The sequence below is a fragment of the Myotis lucifugus genome, unplaced genomic scaffold (assembly GCF_000147115.1).
Source record: "Myotis lucifugus unplaced genomic scaffold, Myoluc2.0 scaffold_33, whole genome shotgun sequence".
In the NCBI taxonomy this organism is placed as follows: domain Eukaryota; kingdom Metazoa; phylum Chordata; class Mammalia; order Chiroptera; family Vespertilionidae; genus Myotis; species Myotis lucifugus.
This window is the reverse complement of record NW_005871081.1, coordinates 246,081-272,766: the sequence shown is the minus strand read 5'-3', so window position 1 is coordinate 272,766 and position 26,686 is coordinate 246,081. Positions and strand designations below refer to the sequence as shown.

General features: G+C 44.0%; 1 protein-coding gene across 1 annotated transcript in view; it reads left to right on the top strand.

The window, feature by feature from the left end:
• Positions 1–26,686, top strand: part of ATP11A (ATPase phospholipid transporting 11A) — a gene marked incomplete at its 5' end in the record, with an annotated part of 136,343 nt that overhangs the window by 75,102 nt on the left and 34,555 nt on the right. Inside the window, 12 exons of the mRNA XM_023752473.1 lie at positions 1,630–1,737; positions 7,703–7,831; positions 10,535–10,638; positions 11,162–11,212; positions 15,310–15,374; positions 16,032–16,113; positions 17,364–17,514; positions 18,766–18,963; positions 20,530–20,703; positions 21,656–21,819; positions 23,511–23,582; positions 24,944–25,017. Coding sequence (XP_023608241.1) covers positions 1,630–1,737; positions 7,703–7,831; positions 10,535–10,638; positions 11,162–11,212; positions 15,310–15,374; positions 16,032–16,113; positions 17,364–17,514; positions 18,766–18,963; positions 20,530–20,703; positions 21,656–21,819; positions 23,511–23,582; positions 24,944–25,017 — 1,372 coding nt within the window. The remainder of the gene's footprint in view (positions 1–1,629; positions 1,738–7,702; positions 7,832–10,534; positions 10,639–11,161; positions 11,213–15,309; positions 15,375–16,031; positions 16,114–17,363; positions 17,515–18,765; positions 18,964–20,529; positions 20,704–21,655; positions 21,820–23,510; positions 23,583–24,943; positions 25,018–26,686) is intronic.

The following is a 26,686-nucleotide window of genomic DNA, read 5'->3' as shown; positions in this document are numbered from 1 at the left end:
TTTTGTTCAGTTCATATTAAAAGCCTAAAAGTCTTATTTGTCTTTTGACTCAGACATTTTCTTTTTAGGAATCTGTACTAAGAATATATAATGTAATGGATATGCGCAAAAATACAATTGTAAAGATGTTTATCAGAATTATATCTATAACTATAATTCAGATTGCCATGGGAAAATGCCCATGATATATCGAGGGTACAAGTTGTATAGTAAGTGCAGTGTGATTCTAATTTTAAAAAACTATACCCCCTTAGGCTAGAATTATCTATAATAATAAAAGCGTAATATGCTAATTAGACCAGACAGCTGGACAAAGGTGGGGCTGCGAGGGCCAAGGCAGCCACCATGGCTGCGAGGGCCAAGCCCCTTGCATGAATTTCATGCATTGGGCCTCTAGTATTTCTATATAATTATATTGATGTAGTAATAATTTATGGATTAATAGTTTTTGTGGAGTGATAGGAATAGGACATTTTTAGTTTATTTTTTTGGAGGAGTGATTTATGTACGTATTTCTTATTTTTGGTCCTCAAACCGCATAATACTTTTGTAATATAAATGGTAAAAACTAATTTGGGGAAGTTATTTTTATTCTTTTATTTATGTCTTGATTTTGTTTTAAAAAATGCATTCTCCTGCCCTGAGTGGCAGAGTGGAGAGTAGCAAATCAGGCAGAAGACCCTGGGTGTAGCATGATCCAGGCATATGGTTAAAAATATTTTTCTTTTCTAATTTTATGTATTATACATACTCATTTATTCTACAGATATTGATTGAGCTTCTTTCATGTAGTGAGTCTTTTTGTAGGCCCTAGAGCTGATGTTGCTGAACAAAAGACATTCCAGTGAGGGAGACAGACACCAAGAAGCCATGTGTACATGCACCTGTGCACACACACATGCACATGCATGTATACACATAAGCCCACATGTGCACTCTAGAGCATAACAGTGTCATTGGCAGGGGCTTCTCTGATACATACACTTGGACTAGGAACCAGGCGAGTGCAATAGAAGGGGAACCAGAAGACTCTGCCCCAGACCTCAGCCGTGAGCAGGCCCTGGCCCCTCTGGGGCCCCAAACCAGGGCCCTGCTTGAGCCACCTGGTGTGTCACCACAGGGTACTCGAGAATGGCCGTTCCATACATGTCTAGATGGGAGAAAGTTTGGGAAAGCCCCATTAGATGGTGTAGAGCTGGGGCTCCCAGCAGTGACAGGGCCAGTCATGTCCCTGTTCAGTTTGGGAGGGCCCTTCTTCTAGGGTCCAAGAAGGCTGGGACCTTGACCAGCATGATGGCCAGAGGACATGAAGAAATGGAAGATTTAGGATCCATTTGAGGGGAAAATGCCAGGATTTGCCAATAGGTGTGTTTTGGATTTGAGGTCAAGGAAAATAAAAGGTGATTTCTGGTGGTTCTGAGGCCACATTTGTCCTTCTCATGGACACAGCTGGGAGCTCGAGGGCCCCAGGGCTCCTGGCCACCTCACTTGTGCAGTGGGCCAAGGCTGGCTGTACCGTACTCACTGTCATGGCCCATCGCAACGAAGTCCAAAAGGATTGGCCTAGAGCTGAGAGATCCTCCATGTTTCTCTCACTTGTCACATGGAATTTTTTCTCTTTTTTTTCAGGGCTATGAAGACTGGCTTCGCCATAAAGCAGATAATGCCATAAACCAGTGCCCTGTTCATTTCATCCAGCATGGCAAGCTGGTTCGGAAGCAGAGCCGAAAGCTGAGAGTAAGTAATAACTGACACTCTTAATTGGAGTAAAGCCAATAACAACTTAAAACAACAATAAGAGTGTAACAGGTGTTTTTATTAGGTACCAGAGGCCCAGTGCACGAATTTGTGCACCACTGGGGTCCCTCGGCCTGGCCTGCGGGATCAGGAGGAAACCTGCTCTGTGACATCCCCCGAGGGGTCCGGGATTGCGAGAGGGTGCAGGTCAGGCCGAGGAACTCCACCGGTGCGTGATCAGGGCCAGGGAGGGACACAGGAGGTTGGCCAGCCAGGGAGGGACCGCGGGAGGGTTCCAGGGTGTGTCCAGCCTGTCTTGCTCAGTCCCTATCAGCCAGACCCCAGCAGCAAGCTCACCTACTGGTTGGAGCGACTGCCCTCTTGGTGGTCAGTGCACGTCTTAGCAGCTGGTCGACTGTCTGCCCCCTGGTGGTCAATGCATGTCATAGTGAGCAGTTGAGCAGCCTTAGCATATCATTAGCATATTACGCTTTGATTGGTTGACTGGACGACCAGACACTTAGTATATTAGGCTTTTGTTATATAGGATAGGCCCAACCTCTTCCCCTAATATTTCAAGCAAACTCCTATCACTACTTTCTTTTTTTTAACTTATTTGTTTTTAAAGTTTTAATAAACAACTTTTAGAGCAGGATCATAATCACTTACCAGTCAAGATAAGGAAAGCTCTAAACACTCTTAGAAACCCTGTTTTAGAACAAGGCAAATTCTTATTAACACATTGTTTGCGGGTAGTTTTTATTGAGCGCTAACAGGTGGCTCTACTATTTACAGTCAACGTAAAACGTATAAATACGTTTCCCGCATACAGTGTGTTAACATGAACTTCACTAGGTTCACAGCAAAATTGAACAGAAGGTACAGAAATTTCCAATATACACCTTGTCCTCCATCCTCAACCCCCAACAGCCTCTCCCACTGTCAGTAGCCCCAACAGGGTTACTTGAAGTTTATGAGATTACTAGAGGCCCGATGCACAAAAATTCGTGCAAGAGTAGGCCTTCCTTCCCCCGGCTGCTGGCACCGGCTTCCCTCCTCCGGCTGCTGGCAGGCACCTAGGACCCAGGCTGTCTTCCCTTTGGCCCCAGCTTCGTCAGGAAGGACATTCGGAATGATGTCTGGAAGACATCCAGTCTAATTAGCATATTACCCTTTTTATTATTATAGATACCAGTGATTTTCAACCTTTTGCAATTACTAAAATTCTGTGGCACACCAAAAATATATTTTTTGCTGATCTGACAAAAAAATATAGGTATAATTTTGATTCATTCTCACCAGGTGGCTATTGTTGTGTTGGCTGTTGTCATTTTTTATTTGACAACCTAAGGGAAGAGAGGTCAGTGCCCCTGACTAAATAAAATAGGTGTTGCATGTTTTCAAAATTCTTGCGGCTCACCAGTTGAAAATCGCTGGATCATATTTACTAACCAGTCAAGACAAGGAAAGCTTTAAACACTTTTAGAAAATCTGATTTAGAACATCCCAAAGTTCATGTGACTATGATCTTCACTAGTTAGAAATTATGGAAATTGAGTCTGAAACCTCACTGAAAGTTTTATTTTAATTTTTTCTCCAATGAATTGTTAATGTAACATGTAATTTTTTATCTTTAAATGTGTGTTTGACTGAAGTGGATTGCATTCAAACTTACATCTGTTTAGAGCACCTATATGTGTACAAACGATAAGTACTAGTATAATTTTTACAGTTTGTCCTGGAGTCTTGTTTAGCTGTGAACCTCCTGTTACCTTCTCCTGTCCTTGTAGCTCCGCCCAGGCCTCTCCTCCACCCTCTTTCCCTCCTTGCTTGACAGCTCCACTGGCTCTCTGGGCTGCTTTCCTGGCCAGAAGTCGTGGTGGGGTTCTCAGGAAGTTGCAGAAAAGGATCGTTGCCAGCTTTCATGCAAAGTGACAGGAAAGTGGGCCTCCACTTCCAGGCACAGCCCTGAAGAGGGATAGCCCAGTCAGCTTGGGGGTCGTGGTGTTTGGAAAAGGGCCGAGTCCAGGATACAAGAACACATCAGGAGGCCTGTTCACATGTCATTGGCATGGGGTCCACCTTTGTTATGTGTATTATACCCACTATTGTATGTATTTTTTAAAATATGTTTTTATGGATTTGAGAGAGAGAGAGAGAAAGAGAGAGAGAGGAAGGAAGAGGGAGAGAGAGAAAGAGAAACATTGATGTGAGAGAGAAACATCAATCAGCTTTCTCCTGTACGCACCCTGACCAAGGTCAAACCCACAACCTGGGCATGTGCCCTGACTGGGAATGGAACTGGCAACCTTTTGGTACATGGGACAACACTCAACTGGCCAGGGCTGTATTTTCTTTGCCTTATAAATTTTACTGTCCATGTGTTTTAGTAATTTGAATTCAGTTAGTCTCTATTGATGATATTTTTCTAGTGGTCATGGGGTCAGAGAGGTGAGGGTCTGGGAGCAGGGCCTCACAGCCATGGGAACAGTGTTAACAGGTTCCTTTAGACCCCAGGCCCTAAATGCAATTTCCTTGAACAACTCTATTTCCCTTGCAAAGTCTTCTGAACTTTTTTCTATTAAACTATTTTTCAATTACAATTAATATACAATATTAGTTTCAGGTGCATGACATTCATTTAGCTTGCAGATTGATCACCCCAATAAGCCTATACAATATTATTGACTACTAGAGGCCCGGGGCACGAAATTCGTGCATGGGTAGGGTCCCTGGGCCTGGCCGGCAATCAGGCCAATCGGGGCCTCCCTTCCCCAGCTACCAGCTGCCAGCCGGGGCCTTTCTTCGTTCTGCGTCACCCCCTGGTGGTCAGCGCACATCATAGTGAGTGATAGAACTCCCAGTCGAACTCCCCTGGGGACACTTTGCATATTAGACATGTATATGTATATGTATATGTATATGTATATGTATATGTATATGTATATGTATATTTGTGTATATATATGTATTCCCTATGGTTTACTTTAGATCCCTGTGACGATTTTTATAACTGGCAATTTGTTATAAACATCTCTTTAATAAACATCTCTTTCTTTAAAAACATACCTAAGCCCTGTGCACCAGCAGAAAATTGAATTTTTAGTGCATTGATCTCCTGTGAGAAATGTCTGCTCTGTATCCAGCCTGTGCAAATCAGAGGATTCTCAATCGACTGTGAGACTAGGAAGAACAATCAGGCATCCTTTGTGACTCTAGGCATCATCTTTCATTGGCCATAATGGCTCGGGCCCTCAGAGGCTGCGCCAGGCTATTAGAAAAGGAACCTTTAATTTGTCCATCTCTATAATTTCAAGAATGTCATTACATAAATGGAATCGCACAGTCACAAACCTTTTGGGACTGGCTTTTTTCACTCAGTCTCATTCCCTTGATTTCACCCTTGTTGTTTGTATCGGTAGCTCCTTCCTTTTATTGATGAGACCATGGTGTGGATTAGACCAGAGTTTGCTTGCATTCAACAACTGAAGGAAATTTACTAGTGCATCTTTTCCAGTTTGGGCTATTATGAATAAAGCTGCTATGAATACTTGTATGCAGGTTTTGGTATGAATAAAATTTCCATTTCTCTGGCATAACAGCTCGAGTTGAATTGTTGGGTTACAGAGCAAATCCATTTTTAATTTTAAGAGGAATTGCCAAACAATTTCCCAGAGTGCTGGGCAATTTTCCATTCCTATTAGCAATGTGTGAGAGATCCAGTTTCTCCACATTCTCACCAGCATTTGGTGTTGGCACTATTTTTCAGTTTAGTCATTCTGATATCTCAGTGAGGTTTAAATTTGCATCTCCCTATTGGCTGACCATGTTGAATATCTTCCCATGTGCTTATTTGCCATCTGTGTATCCTCTTCTGTGGGGAAAAAGCAACAACAATTCTTTATGTCTTTTACTTATTTTCTAGTTTTTACTGATGCATTTTGAAAATTTATATATTATAAATATTAGTCCTTTGTCAGAAATCCCTTAATGGGGCATTCACAAAGCAAAGTTTTAAAATTTTGATGAAGGCCCCAACTGGTTTGACTCAGTGGATAGAGCGTCGGCCTGCGGACTGAAGGGTCCCAGGTTCGATTCCGGTCAAGGGCATGTACCTTAGTTGCGGGCACATCCCCAGTAGGGGGTGTGCAGGAGGCAGCTGGTCGATGTTTCTCTCATGGATGTTTCTAACTATCCCTCTCCCTTCCTCTCTGTAAAAAATCAATAAAATATATTAAAAAAAATAAAAATAAAATTTTGATGAAGTCCAATTTATTGATTTTTTTTCCCTTTTATGGATCATGCTTTTAGTGTCAAGATTAAGAGCTCTGGCCCGGTCGGTGTTGCTCAGCGGTTGAGTGTCAACCCAAGAACCAAGAGGTTGTTGGTTCAATTCCCTATCAGGGCACATGCCTGGGTTGCCTGCTCCATCCCTAGAGCAGGGCATGCAGGAGGCAACTGATAGATAATATTTCTCTCTTACCAATGTTTCTATCTCTCTATCTCTCTCCCTTCCTGTCTTTCTAAAAATCAATAAAAATATATTATTTAAAAACGATTAAGAGCTCTTTGCCTAACTTGGAGCCCACAGATGTTCTGCACTTTTTTCTAACAGTTTTATGTTTTACATTTAAATTCATACTCCATTTGGAATTAATTTTCACATAAAATGTGAGGTTTAGGGCAAAGTTTCCTTTTTTTTTTTTTTTTTTTTTTTTTTTTTTGCCTATCATTGCCCAATTGTTCTACTATCATTTGACGGAAAGGCTGTTCCTTCTCCATTGAATTGTTTTTGGACTTTTGTTGAAGTTAGTTAGTTGGAAGCTATTTGTGTGGCTCAGTCTCACTGTGCTCTGTTCTGTTTCATTGCTCTTTGTGCCAGTCCTCTGCCAGTACCAGCACATCCTGGCTACTACAGCTGCATAGAAAGCCTTCACATCGGCAGGGTGACTCCCCCGCTTCATTCCTCTTGATCAGGATTGTTGTAGCTATTCTAGGCCTACACCTTTCCACGTAACTTTTAGCATAAGCCCATCTGTGTCTACGAAAATCTTTGCTGGGATTTTCTATAGGGATTTCACTGAACACAAAGGTCTATTTGAGGAATAACCCTCCAATGTGAAGTTCTCAGACACTCAGTTGGGGCAGTAATGGAGTGTGACAGGGAACTGCACTTACAGTGCAGGCAGAAGCACGCTGATGTCCTGATTCTGGAAGCACCTGCAGTGGCAGCAGGAACATCCAGGCGCTTGGAAGGATTTGAACCCTCTGGCTAGTCGCCTTGATTTTAATGGTCATTTGCCTTCCTGACACAAAGTCTGAAGTCACAATCTGAGAAAAGGCGCCTTTCTGGGAGGTCATTTAGATGTCTTGGTTGGTGATGACACAAAAAGTGGGATGTTTCATCTTATTTAAAAATCCGTATGACAGACGTTCTGTGGCTCTTTTTTGCTCTAGTTTTTTTAAGGTGATTGCCACTTCTGCGTTTTTAGTCCTGCTTGACTGATCTGGACAGTGTCTTGGTTCTGTTGTTCAGCCAGCGTTTAGAACTCTCCTACCTGGTTTATGGGACACTTTGTTTTAAGTCAGCGCCTTCCTCCAAGGATAATTCCCACTTGGACCCATTAATGAAACACTAGAACTCATCCTTTTGGGCTGAATCAAGGATAATCCTGTTATGGATGTTTGTGTTTCCATTGCAAAATACTCAATCGTAATGCACTTTGATGCTTCTCAGATCTAAAATTGGTACATTGAAACCTCACCTGGTCTGTCCTCCGTTTGGGCAAAATGCCTGGGAAATGATCTTTCTCTAGAGTCACATTAGCATCCATATATCCTCCGGTAAACAAACACCATAATGGTATCTGTGAGTATCGACTGGCACATTAGGAAAAAGGAAATCTTGCTGCACAGTGGCAGAGTTCATTTGATGTCACTGTCTGTCTGTCTGTCTGTCCTGCAGGTCGGGGACATCGTCATGGTCAAGGAGGATGAGTCCTTCCCCTGTGACTTGATCTTCCTGTCCAGCAGCCGGGGAGACGGGACCTGCCACGTGACAACCACCAGCTTAGATGGAGAGTCGAGTCACAAAGTAACGTGCCTTTTGTTGGAGATCCTGTGCAGCCTCCCCTTCCTTCCCCAGCTGTGCTTGCGGGGCTAGAAGCTACATCACGTTTGGAAATCCAGTTTTCAGTGGAAACCCAGGGACTTGTGCTGGCCAGATTGTTTTTTGACTTTTGTTTCTTTCTGTTTTCTGCTTTTTTCTTTCCACCCTCGGTATTCATAACATCCAGCCATTGAGTTAACAGAAATAACTTCATGTTATTTATGTAGTTGTGTCCTATAGCAGAGGTACCAAAGGATGTAATGAATTGATTGCTGAAATTTTGAAAGTTTTCATTTCACCAATCAGAATTAGTGTCTTTACTACCCTGGAATTATGTGAAAAGTCCCACACGAGTCTAGATTTTTGCCGCACTCACTGTTACTTCAATGAGTGTCTTTTTGTTAAAATATTTAAATAAATATCTGAGGTTATAATTAATTTCTTACATTCAGTATGGAATTCTGTACTGGTAGCTGATGCTACAAATTTTAATTAACAATCACGAGAGAATAGAACATATCACTATTAATTTTAAGGTTTTCATTATTTAAAAAATCTGGAAGCTTCAAAGGAGTTTATAAGAGTGAGTATATCTCAACGGAACCAAGGCATTAGGTCACAAAATTGCAACTCTAACACAATGCTTAAACGATACCTATGAATATAGGCAATTTCTAGGATGAGAAAGAGAATTTTTTTTTTTTTTTTTTTTTTTTTTTTTTGCAAAACCCTAAAAGACTATGCTGATCTTTTAAGGATAATTCATGGTATCATTGTACAAAGCTCTGTGGGGTTTCTCGGCATTTACTTTCACATTTTCTACGTAGCACATCCCAACGGAGTTGACTTTCTGGCACAAGCCGTTGTGAGCAACAGTGATTCTGGGAATGGAAATCCCTGGGGTTGGGTTTCAGGTGTTTATTGTAACCTGCCACCAGTCTCTGGAGTGTGAGGAGTTTATGTACCGGTCCTTTCTGACAGGAAACACCTCTAACTCTCCTCGTGTCTTCCTCTCTAATAATCAAGTGCTGGATGAATACACTGTAATAAATAAACAAAACAAGTGAGCCACCCACACCCTCACTGTGGGCAGTGGGCTGCCTGCTCCACCCCTCGCCCGGGAGGGATGTGGCTGTTCACAGAGGTCTCAGCATCGCTGTGAACAGATGCTGCAGGGCTCCAGGTGTATCACTCTTCTCAGGTAAAATTTCATAGCCGTCCAGAACTGCTGATATTCGAGTCCACATTTTACTTTGACCTTTGGCGTGGTGTACTCAGCATCTTGAATGTGTGCCCTCCGGCGTCATTTCTGTGCATTGGGTTTGGCTTGGGTGGCTGGCTAGATCTGAGCCCTTTGCTTAAAAGGAGAGTGGAGAGTGGGACTCCTGCACTGGTCACATTCATTACTCATGACCGTGGCAGACACCTGGCCTCCCTGGAGTTTCCACATCCATAAAACAGGGACAAACCTGTCTTCTAGGGGCGCCTGTGAGACATAACTAGAAAATTTCCCGAAGTGTTCGATACACAATAAATGCCCTGAAATGTTACAAATCCTGCTGCGGTTGCCGTGATCATATCTCCTGTTAGTTTTGATTTATTGAACATTTTATGTGTCTAGCACTTGATCATTAGAGAGACAGATAAGAGGAGACGTAGCGGTGTGTTCTCCTTCACCAGGCCCTCATGCACGAGTGTTTCTTTCCTCTCTCCTCCCAAGGCGAGCCCACCTGTCTGTCCATGCTTACTAATACCATCTGGCCCCATGGTCTCCAAACGGGGTCTCAGCCCAGCAGCTTAGGCATCATGTAGGATCATGTTAGAAATGCAGGCCTCGGGCCCCACTCCAGACCCTTGGCATCAGAAAGCTGGGATGGGGCCTGAGAATTGCATTTCTAACATGATCCCTGGTGGGGTCCAGGAGTCAGTGCCTTACAAGCCCTCTGTGGCGATTCTGATGAACATTCAGGTTCGAGGAGCCAAGTGAGTAGGGGGCCGGGGGCAAGTGAGTAGCTATGCAGAAAGCTTACATTCCCTTGTGTCAGGCGAGGGCAGTTCCTGATGCTGATGACAGCTCTCTGTAAGCCAGGGGTGGGGAACGTTTCCCGAGGGTCACATGAGGCCCGTGAAGTCATTTGGTCTGGCCCTGCCTAGGCAACCCCAGGCGGGACTCGAAATGCAATAAATCTAGGAGCTTTTTTCATAGCAACATAAATTTATATTCAGTGAACGTTGTTATAAATATTCAAATGGCCCTTGGCAGAAAAAAGCTTCCCCACCCCTGCTATAATCAATAGGATGTTATATAAACAAAAAGGAATATTTTAGCTCTTAAATTTGTTTCCTAATTGATAGTCACCGCCATGACAGATAAATCGAGGTGTCTAATTTTGAAGAAGAATTCCCAACACTGCTCTTAGTTTTAAGTTGAGAAAACTGGGTAAGAATGGAAGAACTTTCTGGCACCTAATAGATATAAGAAAAACAGCAGTAATCTATAAATCTATAACTTTTAATGTTTTCAAACTCTTTATTATACTTCTCTCATATGCTAGCCAGGCATTGTCATCGCTCTTATTTATATGCACAAAAAATTGGTCGTCAATGCTGCCCTGGGATTGGAGGCATTGGCTGCCAGGTTTGTGTTGTTCATTTTGTTGTGAATTCACATTTCTTGTCCATCTGCAGACACATTATGCAGTTCAGGACACAAAGGGATTTCAAACAGAAGAAGAGATAGATGGCCTCCATGCTACCATTGAGTGCGAGCAGCCCCAGCCCGACCTCTACAGGTGAGATCTGTGCTCCCCACGAGTGTCTCTTTATCGCCTAAATGCTGTTCTTGCTCTTCACCCCAAATAGTCTAGTGGCCTGGGGGTTTGGAAAGAGAACGTCAATCACTGCTTTAAAGTTAAGACTGAGTTAAAAATAGGTTACTTATATATTTTCAGAGTCCGACAACATTTAAATCTATAGCTACTTATGCAAACATTAGAAGTGGCTTAATGAAACTAAATTTGTTGCAGAAAAAATAATTTTTTCTACTTTGAGGTAGTGATTTTAAGGAAAATCATTTAAGTCCTGGGTTAATAAGAACAGAAAGTAAACTAAGAAAGAGGGGGAAGGTAGAGTGGTTTAGCTACACACAGATGTGCTTTTGGGTAAAGAATCCCAGGTAGTGAGCGCACATTCCTCCTTTCGTAGAAACAGGAAGGCAGGTGTGTAAGCCAGGGCACTTCCGGTCTGCCTCTTCCCCGCAGGGTCCCCCACCCCCGTGTTGCTGCTGTGCCACTAACCTGACTTTTCTGTTGCCAGGTTTGTGGGCCGAATAAATATTTACAATGATCAGAATGACCCCGTGGTGAGGTGAGGCGATGTGCTTCTCTTAAACAAATTTGGAGACTTTCATCTCTTTACTTTTAAATTACAAGTGCATTTTTTTTTTACTGATAAGAGTTTTTTAGTGTTGTTCTATTGGGTTTTGAAAGTAGAATTAGGCGTTTCCAGAAGTCTAGGTTCTAGTGTTTTCAGATTTCTCTTGAGTATACAGCTATATGTGTGAACAAATGAACGACGCTCATGGGAAATGTTCTCTCACAAGACTCTGCTGAGGGTGTCACAGCCCGGAAGGGTCAGGAGCCCATCTAACAGTTCCCAGGCAGAGGAGAGGGTGCAGTTTCTCCCATTAGAAAGTCCTTTTCAGCCCTAGCCAGTTTGGCTCTGGATTTCATCTAGACTTAAGGCAGTGGTTCTCAACCTTCCTAATGCCGCGACCCTTTAATACAGTTCCTCATGTTGTGGTGACCCCCAACCATAAAATTATTTTTGTTGCTACTTATAACTGTAATTTTGCTACTGTTATGAATCGTAATGTAAATATCTGATATGCAGGTTATGTTTTCATTGTTACAAATTGAACATAATTAAAGCAAAGTGATTAATCACAAAAACAATATGTAATTATATATGTGTTTTCCAATGGTCTTAGGCGACCCCTGTGAAAGGGTGGTTCGACCCCCAAAGGGGTTGCGACCCACAGGTTGAGAACCGCTGACTTAAGGGGATGTGCCTCACAAGGGCCTGTCTCAGGCTCACATCCACCTGTTGCCGGGCATTGCTGAGGCCTGTGTGGGTCACAGGTGGGTGTGCTCACCGCCTGTGGTCAGGACGAGTGTGATGTTAACATCCAGCCCACATCTCTCTGGGTCTGTATTGTGTCTGCTCCTCAGGCCTGTGGATGTTTTATCTGGACATTGTTTCAGGATCCTGGCAGTTCATTGGTGCTAAGGTATTCGAGATCTACAGTTTAGGAAATTGACTTTAAGTGGGTTAGGAGTTGACCTTTTTTATAAATCTCACCTGTTAGAGAAATTATTCCCGCCCCCGCCCCCCCCTTCCCGGATTTAAGCAGTCTCCAAGTTGCTAATATGCTGGTAGTACTTTGTGTATTTTTTTTTTTTTATTGATTTTTTTACGGAGAGGAAGGGAGAGGGATAGAGAGTTAGAAACATCGATGAGAGAGAAACATCGATCAGCTGCCTCCTGCACACTCCCCACTGGGGATGTGCCCGCAACCAAGGTACATGCCCTTGACCAGAATCGAATCCGGGACCCCTCAGTCCTTAGGCCAACGCTCTATCCGCTGAGCCAAACCGGTCAGGGCACTTTGTGTATTTTTTTTTAAAAAGTTGCTCATAAGTAGAAATAAACTCAATGGGAAACTGCCACAAAATAATAAGTTACTGAAATATAATTCGTTGGGGCTTATCTCCTTATAAGCTCCTGAAACTATTTGTTTAAAGGAAATAATTTGTGCACTTCTTAGCATGTTTTCATCATTATTTATCAGCTGGCTAATTGGTAGCTTTCAGAATTTTTTTAAAAATATATTTTTATTGACCTCAGAGAGGAATGGAGAAGGAGAGAGAGAGAGAAACATCGATGATGAGTGAGAATCATTGATTGGCTGCCTCCTGCAACTCCCACACTGGGAATTGAACCCGCAACCCAGGCATGTGCCCCCGACCGGAATCGAATCTGGGACCCCTCCGTCCACAGGCAGACGCTCTTCCCACTGAGCCAAACTGGCCAGGCCAGTTATCAGAATTGATGAAGGCATTGCTCGATCTTTCCTAAATAGATACTAGTCTACAGCTAATTCCTAGTTAGTTTGGAAAAGTGACCTGTATTTCTGTGTCTTGTGAGAATTACTGTTTGAACAAGTAATAGATTACTATTTATTCATATTGCTGATGTAATGAATCAGACAAAGTAAACACTGCAGGCTTTTCATGCTTTCTGTTTAGACGAAGTTTAATGCCGAGCATCTTGGGAAGATAATTACTAATCCATTTTGTATTTTGATAGCAATTCTAGTTTAGCTTTTTATGTACTATACTATTCAGCAGACTTAATATTTGGGTACTTAAAGATGTTTATAAGTTTGTGGTGTGGACAGTTATGAATTATATATCTAAATTCTTAATCCACTCAGGGTCATATTTCTTCATCCTCCTGTCCAAACTGGAAGCAAAGTACTTTTTAAAGTAAATTATTTTTAGACTTCCCAGAGCCACTTTTTAAAGGGGCCATTTGTTTTCATGAGCATGCTCCACGTGAATTATTGTTAGCATAGCTCACAGAGGCCGACAGTGCTTCTAACACAGCCGTCAAGACCGCAGCAAGTACGCGGCCCTGGAGGCTCTCAAGGTGGCTGCCAGGCTGAGGGGCGAGTGTCTGAGACCCTCGGGCAGCCCTGGGCAGACAGGTCAGGTCAAGTGTGTCCCAGCCAACTCTTCCCTCTCAGCAGCCCCCTCTTTCTCGTCTTCAGCTGGACGCAGTCCTGAGCTGTATCAGCTAAATACACTGCACACATTTGAGGTGTATAGCATTCACTAGGTTCTCAACATTCCATGGTTAAAGGAAATTAAAGACACTGATGGAGTAAAAAGCAAACTTCAGCAAATGCTTCCAACTCTTTCCCTTCCAAAGAAAATGATGAGAATGCTGACAGTAGCAAACTGTGTAAAGTTGAATTCTGCTTCATGCTTCCCTTTTCCTCTTGGGAAATGAGAAGAAACGATTACTCCATCAACAAGGGGAACTGCTCGAATGTGAACCTCCGGGAGGCAGAGATGCCGTCCGTCGCTCCCTGTTGAGTGTTGAGTGTAGGGCAGTGCTTGTTCTTAATGCTCGCTTTTTAAATTCCTTGGTTGTTGCCCGTTTCTCCCCAAAGTAGCAAATGCATGGATTGTTCCAGATTTATAGCCACCTGCATGTAGAGGGCTTTGTGGACTTGACTGCCAGTGTTTATAAAGGCACGCAGAGTATCCCAGTCTTTGCCTTTATTTATTTTTTAATATATTTTTATTGTTGATAGTATTACAGATATATCCCATTCCCCCCCCCCCTTTACCCCTCTCCTCCTAGTCCCTATCCCCGCCCCCCCCAGGTCTTCACTACCCTATTGCTCATATCCATGGGCTATGCCTATAAATATATAAGTTCTTTGGTTTATCTCTTCTCATCCCCCCAACCCCACATCGAGGTATGTCGGTCTGTTCCATGCCTCATGCTTCAGGTCTTATTTTGTTGGTCAATTCATTGTGTTCATTAGATTCCAAAAATAAGTGAGCTCATGTGATATTTATCTTTCTCAGATTGGCTTATTTCACTTAGCATAATATTTTCCAGATCCATCCATGCTGTCCCAAAGGCTAAGAGATCCCTCTTTTTTACAGCTGCATAGTATTCCGTAATGTAAATGTCCCACAGCTTTTTAATCTATTCATTTACTGATAGGCACCAGCCCTCACCTTTAAAGTGTGATTGTATTCCATGAGACACACTGAGTGATAGACACAGGACGTGATAGAAGTGGCTTGATGCCACATGACTCAGAGGACCCTTTCACTTTTCCAGAACATTTGGGGGTCCTCCTGTCCAGGGGTCCTGAAACCTGATACCTGTTAGGAGCAGGTTTCTGATTCAGTCTTTCGAGGTGACTCTTCAGGCAAGTTGTCCGGTGCTGCTGATGGCACTGGTGCAGGGACCCCACTTGTCAGCCCACCACCCCCACAAGCGATCGCTAATGGAATGTTGTTAAAATGTTCAGACCTGGCTCGGTAGGTCTGGGAGCCTGCTGACATGTGCTGCACCAGGAGAGCAGGTGCCCTCGGAGCTAGAACTCCGCAAAATTCTTCCAGCAGAGCCGGTTCTTAACCTCCGGCAGGCAAGGGTCACACACACTGTTCCATGGACCCAGGCTGACTTTTCTCATCCGAATATAAGCAAATCTCGTGCTCGCTTCGGCAGCACATATACGAATATAAGCAAATCTACATTTAAAACGACTTCCTCTTACAATGAAGTCTGTTAGGCAAGTGAGTTGACTTTCACCTTGTAGCATGCCTCTCACTGTGGTTTCTCCATTGCCCTGTTTCTGGTCATTCTTGTCTTCACAGGCCATTAGGATCGGAAAACGTGCTTCTTAGAGGAGCCAAACTAAAGAACACTGAGAAAATCTTCGGTAAATATTTTAATTAGTGAATTATTAATCATAGCCTCTAAAGTTAAGGGTATGTTAAGTAATTACAATAGTGGTACCATGAAAGCATCTTCTGTACTTTGAAGTACTGTAGACTTGATGACAGCAATAATTCTGCATCACTAAGAAAAGCAGTATTGATGTATAACTGCAATCCATAAAGCAGTGACATCTGAGGATATTGCTTATATATTAAGTGCCTACAGATTTTGACTCAGAAACAAAGTTAATCCATGAAAGAATCCACACAGTATATTTTGTAACAATATTTTTTTAGTGACTTTATTTCTTTACTAGTATCTCCCATTTCTGTGTGGGTTATTTTTTATGTTTTAATTAAAATAAATTTTTAATTAAAATTGCTGTACCTTTTTGTGGGAAAACCCAAATTATTAAAATGTGAGCTTTATAAAAAATACAGATTGTTCTCTGTTGCAGGAAATTTTTTTTTAAAGTACTTCTTTAGTCTAAAGAACCCTATTGTGTGACTCTGTTTATGAACAACTAGCTTGCCTAGTGAAATAAAAAATATAATTCCCTTTACCCCAAATTCCATTTTCACCATAGCTGTGTGTAACTTACTATGTAAAGGCAAATACAGTTGTGTTACTGTTCTGACATTTATTCTCTACTTTACAGGTGTTGCTATTTATACGGGCATGGAAACCAAGATGGCATTAAATTATCAATCAAAATCCCAGAAACGATCCGCTGTAGAAAAGTAAGGTTCAGTCCCCATTGTGTGAAGTGGGTAAAAATCTGTGACTTAGGAGACCAAACCACAGTAGATATGAAAACACTTTTCTCTTGGCCTGATTAGCAATTCCTTCATGGTGTCTAGATGGACAGTGGAGCTGATTACTTAGATCGACTGTCTTACTTTGGGGGGGGTGAATGGTCACACACCTGCAGCCCATGTGGCTCCCTCATGTGGACACCCCGGACACCCCAAAGTCCCAGTTTGAAGTCATTTGCAGTTGCCCAACAGTTCCTCGCATCATTTCCTGAAAAAGTCAAAGTTGGGTCATTTTTAATTTGGGGTGTTGAAACCACATGTTTTCCTGAGCAAAGCATTAGCGAGGAGAACAGAGTCTTCTTTTTATTAAACCATAAAATCTTTGTAAAAATACGTCAAGGAGAGAGTTGAATTTGTAAGAAAATGTGGCCCAGATTTTTTCCGTCTTTGCCTCTTGTTAAAGTGTATCTTCAACTTGAAGTGGGCCACTGAGCGGCTACAATTTTTTTAACAGAGAGATGTGTGCTACTCTCAGGTTTGGGGGGAAGACTGTCGGTGCCTCCTGCCCCCTCTCAGAATGCCAGTCTTGAAATGCGATCCTGGGTCCCTGTCTATCTCTGGCCTCATCAAATACCAAAATGCAGACTTGGCTCCTAAGCAAGAACGCTTTGTTTCCAGATGTCACACTGACAAATAGGTTTCAGAAATAGGTTTTGGAAAATCACCTCTTCTTCATGAGGTCTGCTGAGACCTTGGCTACAGATTGAACGTTATTCTGACGCAGAGGGCATTTCTTTCTTTGTTGACTTCCCTCCTTCCCTCCTCCCTTCCTGGTGGTCTGCTCTAAATTCGGAACTCATTGGTTGATGCTTATAGGTAGAAGAAATTTATTTCTGGATGTTCTTTAAATGATAGAGTCCTAGACCATACAGAGACCTGGGTCAGCAACGCGGTTGTGTGGAGTCTCTCTCCTGTTTACAAAACTTGCCTTTACTGAGCTGTTTCCCTTGTGGTGTCTAGAATCACACGCCAGTGGCCATGGAGGAGACTCAGAAATGAGCGTACGTTATTTTCACTGTCAATGGATTGGGAGAGGGGTCTTCTAAGGGCACTCATTGCTGTGCCATTTATTCCTGATCTGTTTTGTCACAATGTGTTCATCTCGACACACAGGTGTGCAGCTCGCAATTCTTCAGGGAGCACTGACTAAGTAACCATTACCTCTTGTGTTTTAGATCAATGAATGTGTTCCTCATAGTGTACCTCTGCATTCTCATCAGCAAAGCGCTGATAAATACTGTCCTGAAGTACGTGTGGCAGAGTGAACCATCCCGAGATGAGCCGTGGTATAATCAGAAAACCGAAGCAGAAAGACAGAGGAACCTGGTATGGACACTGACTTCCTTTGCAGTGATCAACAATGCCCTGTGGGCGGCTGCTGTGAAAATGTGTTAACATGATGAAGTTGCGGTTGATCCAATCTTTATAATAAGTGCATGCACTGATATGGAAAGCATTGGTTGCCTCTCTAGCTGCAGATACTGGTTGCTTTTGCTTTCTTTGGATTTGAATATCCAAGTCTGGAAAGGTATTAGTTCCCATAGTACATTCATATGGATGTGCCTTAAATGCTTTTGGTGTTTCCAGAACCCAGAGCAGTGTCTATACTTAGAGGATGCTCAGTGAATGCTCATTAATAATTGTGCAGTAAATGGTACTTACTTATGGTATGTCTGTGGACAAAAAAGAGACAATTATATGGAAACTAGGGTAAGAATTACTTTCATTTTTCAAATGAGAAATGTTTATCATAAGTATTTTGCCCAAAACCAGTATATTAAAATAATTTGATCGAACCTTTTCTACTTAAAACAGTATAGTTTTCTGGTTGGGCCCAGTGAGTCCAGACCTGAGCCATGTGCAACTCTATACCAGTGTCCACTCAGTATAGAGTGGAGTTGTGTGCAAATCCAGACCAGTATCTACTCAGTGCAGGCCAGAGCTGAGTGTAAACTCCAACCAGGAGTGGGCCCACTGCGTCCAGAGCAGGTCTGGAACAAATCCCAGACCAGGGCCCACTGCGTCCAGAGCAGGTGTGGAACCAATCCAGACCAGGGCCCACTGAGTCCAGACTAGGATTTATGCAAATCCAGACTAGGGTCCCTACTTCTTTCCTGTGTTTAATTGGGCCCTCCATAAAACTAAATGGCTTAGAGATAAGAACAGACTATATAGAAAAATCTTTGTATCAGACTGATGTTTTGGCATCTGTGGGTTATTACAGAGTCAGTTGGTCATTTGTCAGAGTCTCAAAGGAAACTTGGGATACTCCCAATGTAAAGTTTTCTTCTGGCTCTCAGCTGGGAGGTTTCCTGTCTCCTGGCAAAGTGACTGTCTAACAGGTGACTTAATCCTTCCCCCTCCTCAGCCCAGAGGCCTGGCTGGCCTGAGGCCATTGCAGCACAAAATTAAGTGACAGGGCAAGTCATCCAATGGCTGCTGCAGCCCCTGAATGAGCCGTATCTTTGGATTTGAAATACTTGTACTTAAAATCTGCGCTTGGGTGATTTGTGCCTAAGCTTTAAATAGTTGTGATGTTGGTGTGAGGATGTGGGAAATCACGCAATGTTCTCTCAGTTTCTCAGGGCGTTCACGGACTTCCTGGCCTTCATGGTTCTGTTCAACTACATCATCCCCGTGTCCATGTACGTCACGGTGGAGATGCAGAAGTTCCTTGGCTCGTATTTCATCACCTGGGATGAAGAAATGTTTGACGAGGACATGGGCGAAGGGCCTCTGGTCAACACCTCGGATTTAAACGAAGAGTTAGGACAGGTCAGTGTCTTCTGAAGTGTTTCATAATCTTGTGAGGGCTGAGTCCCTCCATTTTATGTTCCCAGGTATCTAGATTCTAAATGATTCCTATCACGCAGGCAAATCATCCAGATGGCCAGATGACAACTTTTCCATTTTAATTAGTACCTGTACTAGGGAAAGACAACAACAAAATTGTTAGTTTGTGTGTTTTTTTAACTTGTATGACAGTTGGTAGTGCTTTTATAGTTATAGTTATGCAAAATTAATTACATTAACTGGATGAGACACGCTCATCCATAGCCTAAATGGTGTTCATGCTGTGAACCAAGGTGAAGGGGTAAAGGTGAGGTAACGTGTATTGAGTACCTGCTTCATAGGCATTGCACTGGGCTCTCATCCATGATTTCCTTCAGTTCTGACACTGAGCCTGTTGTCCTCATTTTAAAGACGAGCAAAGTGGGACCCTGGGGAGTTTCAATAGCTGGATGTATTGCAGGGTTCAAAATCCCTACATAGAAATCCTGCTCCATATTGATGACTTCATGGCCTGGTGCAGGTGGCATGAGCACTGTGCACACTGAGCTTCTCAATCTGTAAAATGGGCATAATGAAGGCACCTGCCTTGCCAGAGTGCAGTGGGGATTGAATGAGATGAGGCACCCATCACAGTGTCTAATGGAACTGCACGGGCAGGAGTCATTGTCACCCGGGATCGCCTGGATGGGGGGTCGAAGCCCATACTGGGGAGAGGCCTGTCCCCCTGACCTCGCCTTGGTCCTCTGGTCTTCAGTGGGAGCCTTCCCACTACCCCAGTCTAACCTTTCCCCGGCCTTTTTGTTGCATGAAAGAGCATTTGATAAATGCTAAGTTATTTTTGTTACAGGAAGAAATTTTGAGTAGGTTTTTTTTATAAACAGCTATTTTCAACTAGTAGCTGAAATCCACTCCCTTGTGCCCCAAAACATTGGTCTGAAAATAGATGGTTAGACGCTGATAGCTGCATACTGCTTCACCTCCTCAGGGCAAGGATACTTGTTACTAAAAGATGATATTTTGCTTGTTCATGAGTTTGACCTTCAAATCATTCCTCTGGGACACTCCACACCCCTCGTGGAGTACTGTCTCAGTCAGCAATGTGCAAATTATAAGTTGGTGGTTCAGTATTAGAATATCTTCACCTCCATGGGGTTCATTTCCTTTGCAATAGTAAATGATGTATTTTGTACATTCCGGAGAAATTCATGGAGGAAAAAATATTTTTCTCTAACAAGATAAACAGAGAGCCGTGTTCAGTGCAGCAAGTTATTCTGCCTCAGAGCAAGGCTAAGAACGACTTTATGACACAGGAGCTCCAGAGATCGGTGGAGAGGCTTGTAGAGGAGGGAACATTGTGAAATATTCATTGTTAGTGTGGATCCTCACTTTGAAAAAAGTCAGGTACCTGGTGAAGGGGCAGGTTTGGGGTAAACCGCTGATGTTAGGAATCACAGCTGCCTGGGGTCTGAGGCAGCCTGCCGCTCCTCCTCCCCTTGGAGAGGGGCGTGTGGGGCCTAGCCAGCACCCCAGCCACGCCTTTGTCCGCAGGTGGAGTACATCTTCACAGACAAGACTGGGACTCTCACCGAGAACAACATGGAGTTCAAGGAGTGCTGCATCGAGGGCCACGTCTATGTGCCGCACGTCATCTGCAACGGGCAGGTTCTCCCCGGCGCCACCGGCATCGACATGATCGACTCCTCCCCGGGGGTCAGTGGCAGGGTAGGTGTTTGACCTTTTGCACCAACACTGTCACATTGTCTCAGTTCACAAGGTAGCCTGGTATCCCCTCTGGCCTGGGATCCAGGAAGGACATCAATCTTCCAGTGACTTGAGCGAGAAGAATGGTAAGATGCCACATTTCCCACCAGTTAATCTGCCCAGTCACATCATGTTAGGAACAGCTTTAAAAATGTGGATGAGCAGGAAAACGGTCAGCTGTGAGCAAAGCGACCTGCATACCACATGTGCTTGTACTATACACGTGCTCACACTCACACCCAAACCCACATGCATACACATGCGAGCTCGCATGCACATATGTGCACATAGACATGCACACAGAGACCCATGCCCCATACTCACACATGCATATATGATGTACTTACAGACTGTGCACATGTAGATATACCCCACACACATATCCTCATATGTGTGCACACAGGTAGAGACCACACATACAATGCACTCACACACACAGAGACATGCACTCACATACACCAAATGCGGTGGCTTCAGATCTCAGCATTTCTAGGAGGCAGCCGTGACCCTCAGCTGTGGTCAGTCAGGAGACCATTCCGGAATGCTTGGTGACTGCAGAGTCCACGGAACCCAGGCTCCTGGAAGCCCTGCATGGCAGCCTCCAATGGCCCAAGGCTCCGCCCAGCCGTGTTCTCCTCTTGTGAACTTGAACCAGTCACCTCCTCTCACTACATTCATTTCCTTTCCGTCTTCATAGCCCATTGGTCTTGATCGTAGCTACCGTGGAAGTGCTCAAGAATGAACAAAAGCCACAGTTACACTCCACCTTCTGACTACCGGAGGCAAAACTAATACTCCCTAACCCTTAAGAGTTGCATGTCCTGCTTTATTGTTTATTGTCTTCTGTTTGGTTTCCTCCTCCTTTAAGCCGATATGCCATAGATGTGTGCGTTTCTGTCCTGCATTTCTATAGGAGCGAGAAGAGCTGTTTTTCCGGGCCCTCTGCCTGTGCCACACCGTCCAGGTGAAGGACGACGATGACGTGGACGGGCCCAGGAAGTCACCAGACTCAGGGAAATCCTGTGTGTACATATCGTCCTCGCCCGACGAGGTGGCCTTAGTGGAGGGTGTCCAGAGGTACGTCTCTGGCTGCACGCGAGTCTGGTCTCAGCTGTGAGGGGTGGGCTGAGCTGGTCCTGGAGTTCTTTTCCACCCCAACAATGTACTCCTCCTGGACTCACATTGGACCTGTCTTGAGTCAGGCCCCTGTGCCTGGGGGGCCTACTGAGGGGTGAGCTGAGCAGATACTGCCTTTGTCATCTGCAACGGGCAGATTCTCCCCGGCACCTCAGTGTCCCCTTGACCTCCACAACCTGCCGTCAGCGTGAGAAGCAGCTTGGTCCCAGCTGCCAGTGTTTGTCACTGTCTTACATGGGTAGTTTTTCCTCCTCACTTCTTCAGTAAGAAGGTTTGAGGCCTTTCCAAATAATCACAAGCTTTTAATGATGCAAGCAACCTTAGACACCCTCATGAAAAGTCTTCCTCATCCATCCTAAAGAATTGATGCCCAGAGATGTCAAGCAACTTTTTCCCAAAGTCACACAACATGAAGAGGGATTAAGCTGGGGTGCTGGGGTTTTCTTTACTGTTAGTTTCCCTATCTTTGTATCCTATCATATTAAGTCTGTGTGCTTCTTGCACCCTCCGTTAGTATCTTTTTATCATGACATACAGCGTTTAAGCAAACACTTGGAAAAGTACTTTAAATATTCCAGATATGTGGCATAATTTCAAGTCAGGGGAAATGTTCTTCTAATGATCACAGCTTACAATTCAAATTTAACACAAATGGTACTAATTTTCCCGCTTTGCTGCCATTGATAAGTGGGTGTTGAACACCTCTCCTCTAATTAGAAGAGTGTTTTTATTGTTGACTAAACTAATGTATGTTTCCCATGCAGTTTGAATAGTGACATAAGTATGTAAATCATGTCAATTATTAAGTGCATAAATCCACACGTACATATAGGAGACTTCTCAAAGCTAGATTTCTCTCTTCTTGGAAAATGTGTGTTCAGAAATTAAGCCACATTCAGTCATTGATATCAAAAGTGAGGACAGGCTGCTCCTGCCTGTCATTCTAGACTCACCTTCCAAGAAGCCTTTCCTTCAGCTGCCCCCCAACCCCCCAGCTCCTGCCGGGATGGGGCCCCGAGGTCCCATGGTGCCTTCCTACCATTATGGCGCCATGCTGTGTCATTAGCCACGCACTCTTCCTGCCCCCACTCCCGGCAGGTGCCTAACAGCCCATGGCTCCACGTGTGTGCGGTGGAGGAGGAGGGTGTTAGAGTAAGGGCTCTGCAGACGTTGTTGCCTGGCAGCCTGCTCTAGAGCTAGTGTCCTCATCAGTGAAGTGAGAGCTGGTCTGGACAATGACAGTCTCTCAGTGTCCTTCTGATTCTGACGTGTAACCTCTATGGAACAACCCCACTGATCAGTGAGTAAAACTGGGTCAGTATAGCCAGGGACCAGTCCACACCCCTGCTGTCTTTCTGAAACCTGTTAATACCTACCAGTAAGAATGGGCCTCACCACTGTGGTGCTTAGGAGGGTAAGTCAGAAATTCATTTGGTCCTTGGAGAATTTTTGTGAGATGGTAAGTTCAATATTATAATTTCCTAAGTTTATAATTCAGTTTACTTCCTCTGTTTTACCAGGAGTATTTCTTTTTCGAAAAGAAAGCTTTACCAGAATGTAAAACAGAAATATTTTATTGAAAGAGGAATATCAAAATTTCAAATTAACCACTGGGTTTGCCTTCTCTACAGACTTGGTTTTACATACCTACGGCTAAAGGATAACCACATGGAGATATTAAATAGGGATAATTACATTGAAAGGTAAGAATATTGTGCATTATATTGTGATGTAATACAGAATTGTTTTACAAGGCACTAGGCGTGAGTAAATTAAATGTTTGACCAAATACAGCAGGCTAATTTTTAAGCTGATAATGTTGTATGGCTGGAGAACGAGGTTATGGATAACCTTGGCAGAAAAAAGGTTCCCCACCCCTGCCTTGGGGCTTCAGAGGGGAGCTCATTCACAGGATGATAAGAAGAGCAGGTATTCAGTAACTAGATGTTTACCTTGCCATAGAGATAGATAAAAAAAAGTTATTTCTGGTGATAGCTCTTATTTTTTAAAATCCTTGTTTTGTTTTCATTGATTTAAAGAGAGAGAGAGAGAGATATCAGTGTGTGAGAAAAACATCGATTGGTTGCCTCCTTTCTGCACCTGTATATGCCCTGACTCACATTCAAACCCACAACCTTTTGGTGTATGGTACAACACTCCAACCGACTGAGCCACCTGGTCAGGGCTGGTGATCGCTCTTATTATGGGCAAGGCCCCTAATTTAAATTATTTAAGAAAGAGGTAGAAGGTTCTCATGAGCCTGCAAGGTCTGGATTGTCTTCAGCTCAAAGTAATCCACCCACCTGCCAAAGTGGCACCTCTTGGGGAGGCCAGTTCTGAACCCCTTCCTCAGCTTGTGAGCGGGGATTGACAGCACAGAAGTTTCACAGTCACTTCTGAGCCACTGGCTGGAGTCTCTAGACCCTAAGGAGTTTTCAGAGGTAATGTCAGCGGTGGCTTAGCTGTTTTCAAAGTTTCAAACTCCAGACAGAAATCATGAGTCTTCTGATGACTTTTATGAATTTAAAGGACACTGGTTTATTCTCAGGGATCAAAAGCTCCAATACAACCTGTGGATCTGTGTTCAACAGAATTTAGGAAGGTGAATCAGCACATAAGATAGATAGTTTTTTTGATGCACAAACTCCCTGAGCACTTGTAATGCAGGCTGGGGGTGGGAGGCAGATATCCAAGACCAGGATCCTAGTGGTGAGATGAGAGCCTGGCCTCAGCCGCCCTCTGTCCCCGATGAGCACTGGTGGCAGCAGCGTGGAGCAGATCACCAGTCACATGAATCCAGACATTCCCATGTGTCTGGAGGAAACTGCCCTACCTCCAGATTCTCCCTGCCCCCATCCCCCCAACCCCAGAGAGCTGCTATCAGCGGTGCCCTCCAGGCAGAGGTGGGGTGGGGCATGGATGGAGGTGACGTTTTCAAAGGCCTGGGCGTGGTGGGATGAGGACTGCTCCAGACATTCCTCTGTGGAAAGGCTGATAAATACCCAGATTTTATGACATACAGAGCCAGATGGGTACTAAAGACAAATTTTCATCTATTTTTCAGGTTTGAATTGCTGGAAATTTTGAGTTTTGACTCAGTAAGAAGGAGAATGAGTGTAATTGTAAAATCTGATACAGGTAGAAATTTATTTTTCTTTGTTGTCTTAAATTATACCTTGTGCTTGTGTTTTATTCTGATGCTCACATTCTTCAGGAGCTTTAAAGATTTAACTGTTTTCTTTTTTTAAAAAACAACACATAGATGAAATAACTATAGGTCGCACAGCTCCACACACCCCCTGCAGGTGACATCACTCCTCAGCTCCTCGTGTTCCTGTTTCTCTCCCAGGCACCTTAGGCTGACTACAAGGCCTGCAGAGCCTATCTCCCCAGTGTCTCTTCCTCCCCCTTCCGTTCAGTCCTCTCACACAGCTCCTGCTTCCCAAGGTCTCCATCTGCAGTCTCTGCCTTTCTATCATCCTGCCACCATGTCAGTCTTCTTAAGGCCTTCGAGCGCTCACTGTCCTGGCGGGGCCTGGTGGTTCCTGTTCGGTGTCAGGCCGCCACACCTTCCCAGGGTTTTTTCATGGAAGCCCTGAGCTGCCTTCCTAGCAACATCAGAATGTGCGCAGCATGGACTGTTTCAGCGGGAGGCCCTCCACCTGGTGGGGAGTTTTCTACCTGAAGTTCTCTACCTGGTGGGGACTTTTACACTTAGAAGCCCTCTTGCTCGTTTGAACTGTTCCAAGGACAGCTCAACAGCCACCTGGTAGGAAGCCTGTCCTGGTTGCCTCAGTCAGATGAGCTGCTTGTCTTCTGACCTGGCTAGACTGCAAGCATCCTAAATGCAGAACCGATGCTTTTCTCAGCAGTATATCCACCATAGCACTACCAATGACTGCTCAATACATACTGCTAAGTTCAATTTACGAATGCACCTTCAAAATGCATTTTATCAAGAGATGTGGGATCTTGTTCTGTTTGGTTTTTTAAAACTAGGCAATACCAGGCTATGTTTATCTCGTTGGAAAGTTGCCTGGTGAGCAACCAAATGCAGCCACTACCCTACAACTAAACAGACTCAGCCTAAAATAGTGACCTGAGGGCATGCTGGGGAATTTTATGTCAGTGCTTATCTAACACTCATGTGGAGAGAATTTCATTTCAATGGGGAGTAAATAAACAAAGTACCTTTCATTAAACAGAGCCATTCTGACTATCTTCTGATAGAACCAGCAATACCTTGTTTTCTCCTCTAAGACCATGGAGGTTGCCGAAGGCCTGTCTTTGCCCTGTGCGATATTTTTCACAGAGTGGAGCTCCATGTGCTGGATGCTGAGCCTGGTGGCAGTGCCCCAGCTGTCCTGGGAGCTGGGCTGGCTATCGTAGAGCTGGATCTCTCTCTCTCTCTTTTTTAAATATATTTTTATTGATTTCAGAGAGGAAGAGGGAGAGAGAGAGAGAAACATAAATGATGAGAATCATTGACCAGCTGCCTCCTGCACGCTTCCTGCTAGGAATCAAGCCTGCAACCCGGGCATGTACAACTGGGAGTCTAACCATGACCTCCTGGTTCATAGGTCGATGCTCAACCACGGAGCTGTGCCAGCCAGGCCAAAGCTCTTATCCACATGCTCCCCTCCCCTCTGAACCAACTTATCCTACATGGATAAGAGTGGGCTCCACCAGCGAGACTTGCCCTAAATATCATGGGACATAAAATAGTTTATAATATGAACACTGCCCATACACATGGAAACAGAAGTTTTACCAGTAGGATCAGCAGGACATGGGAAGCAGACAGATC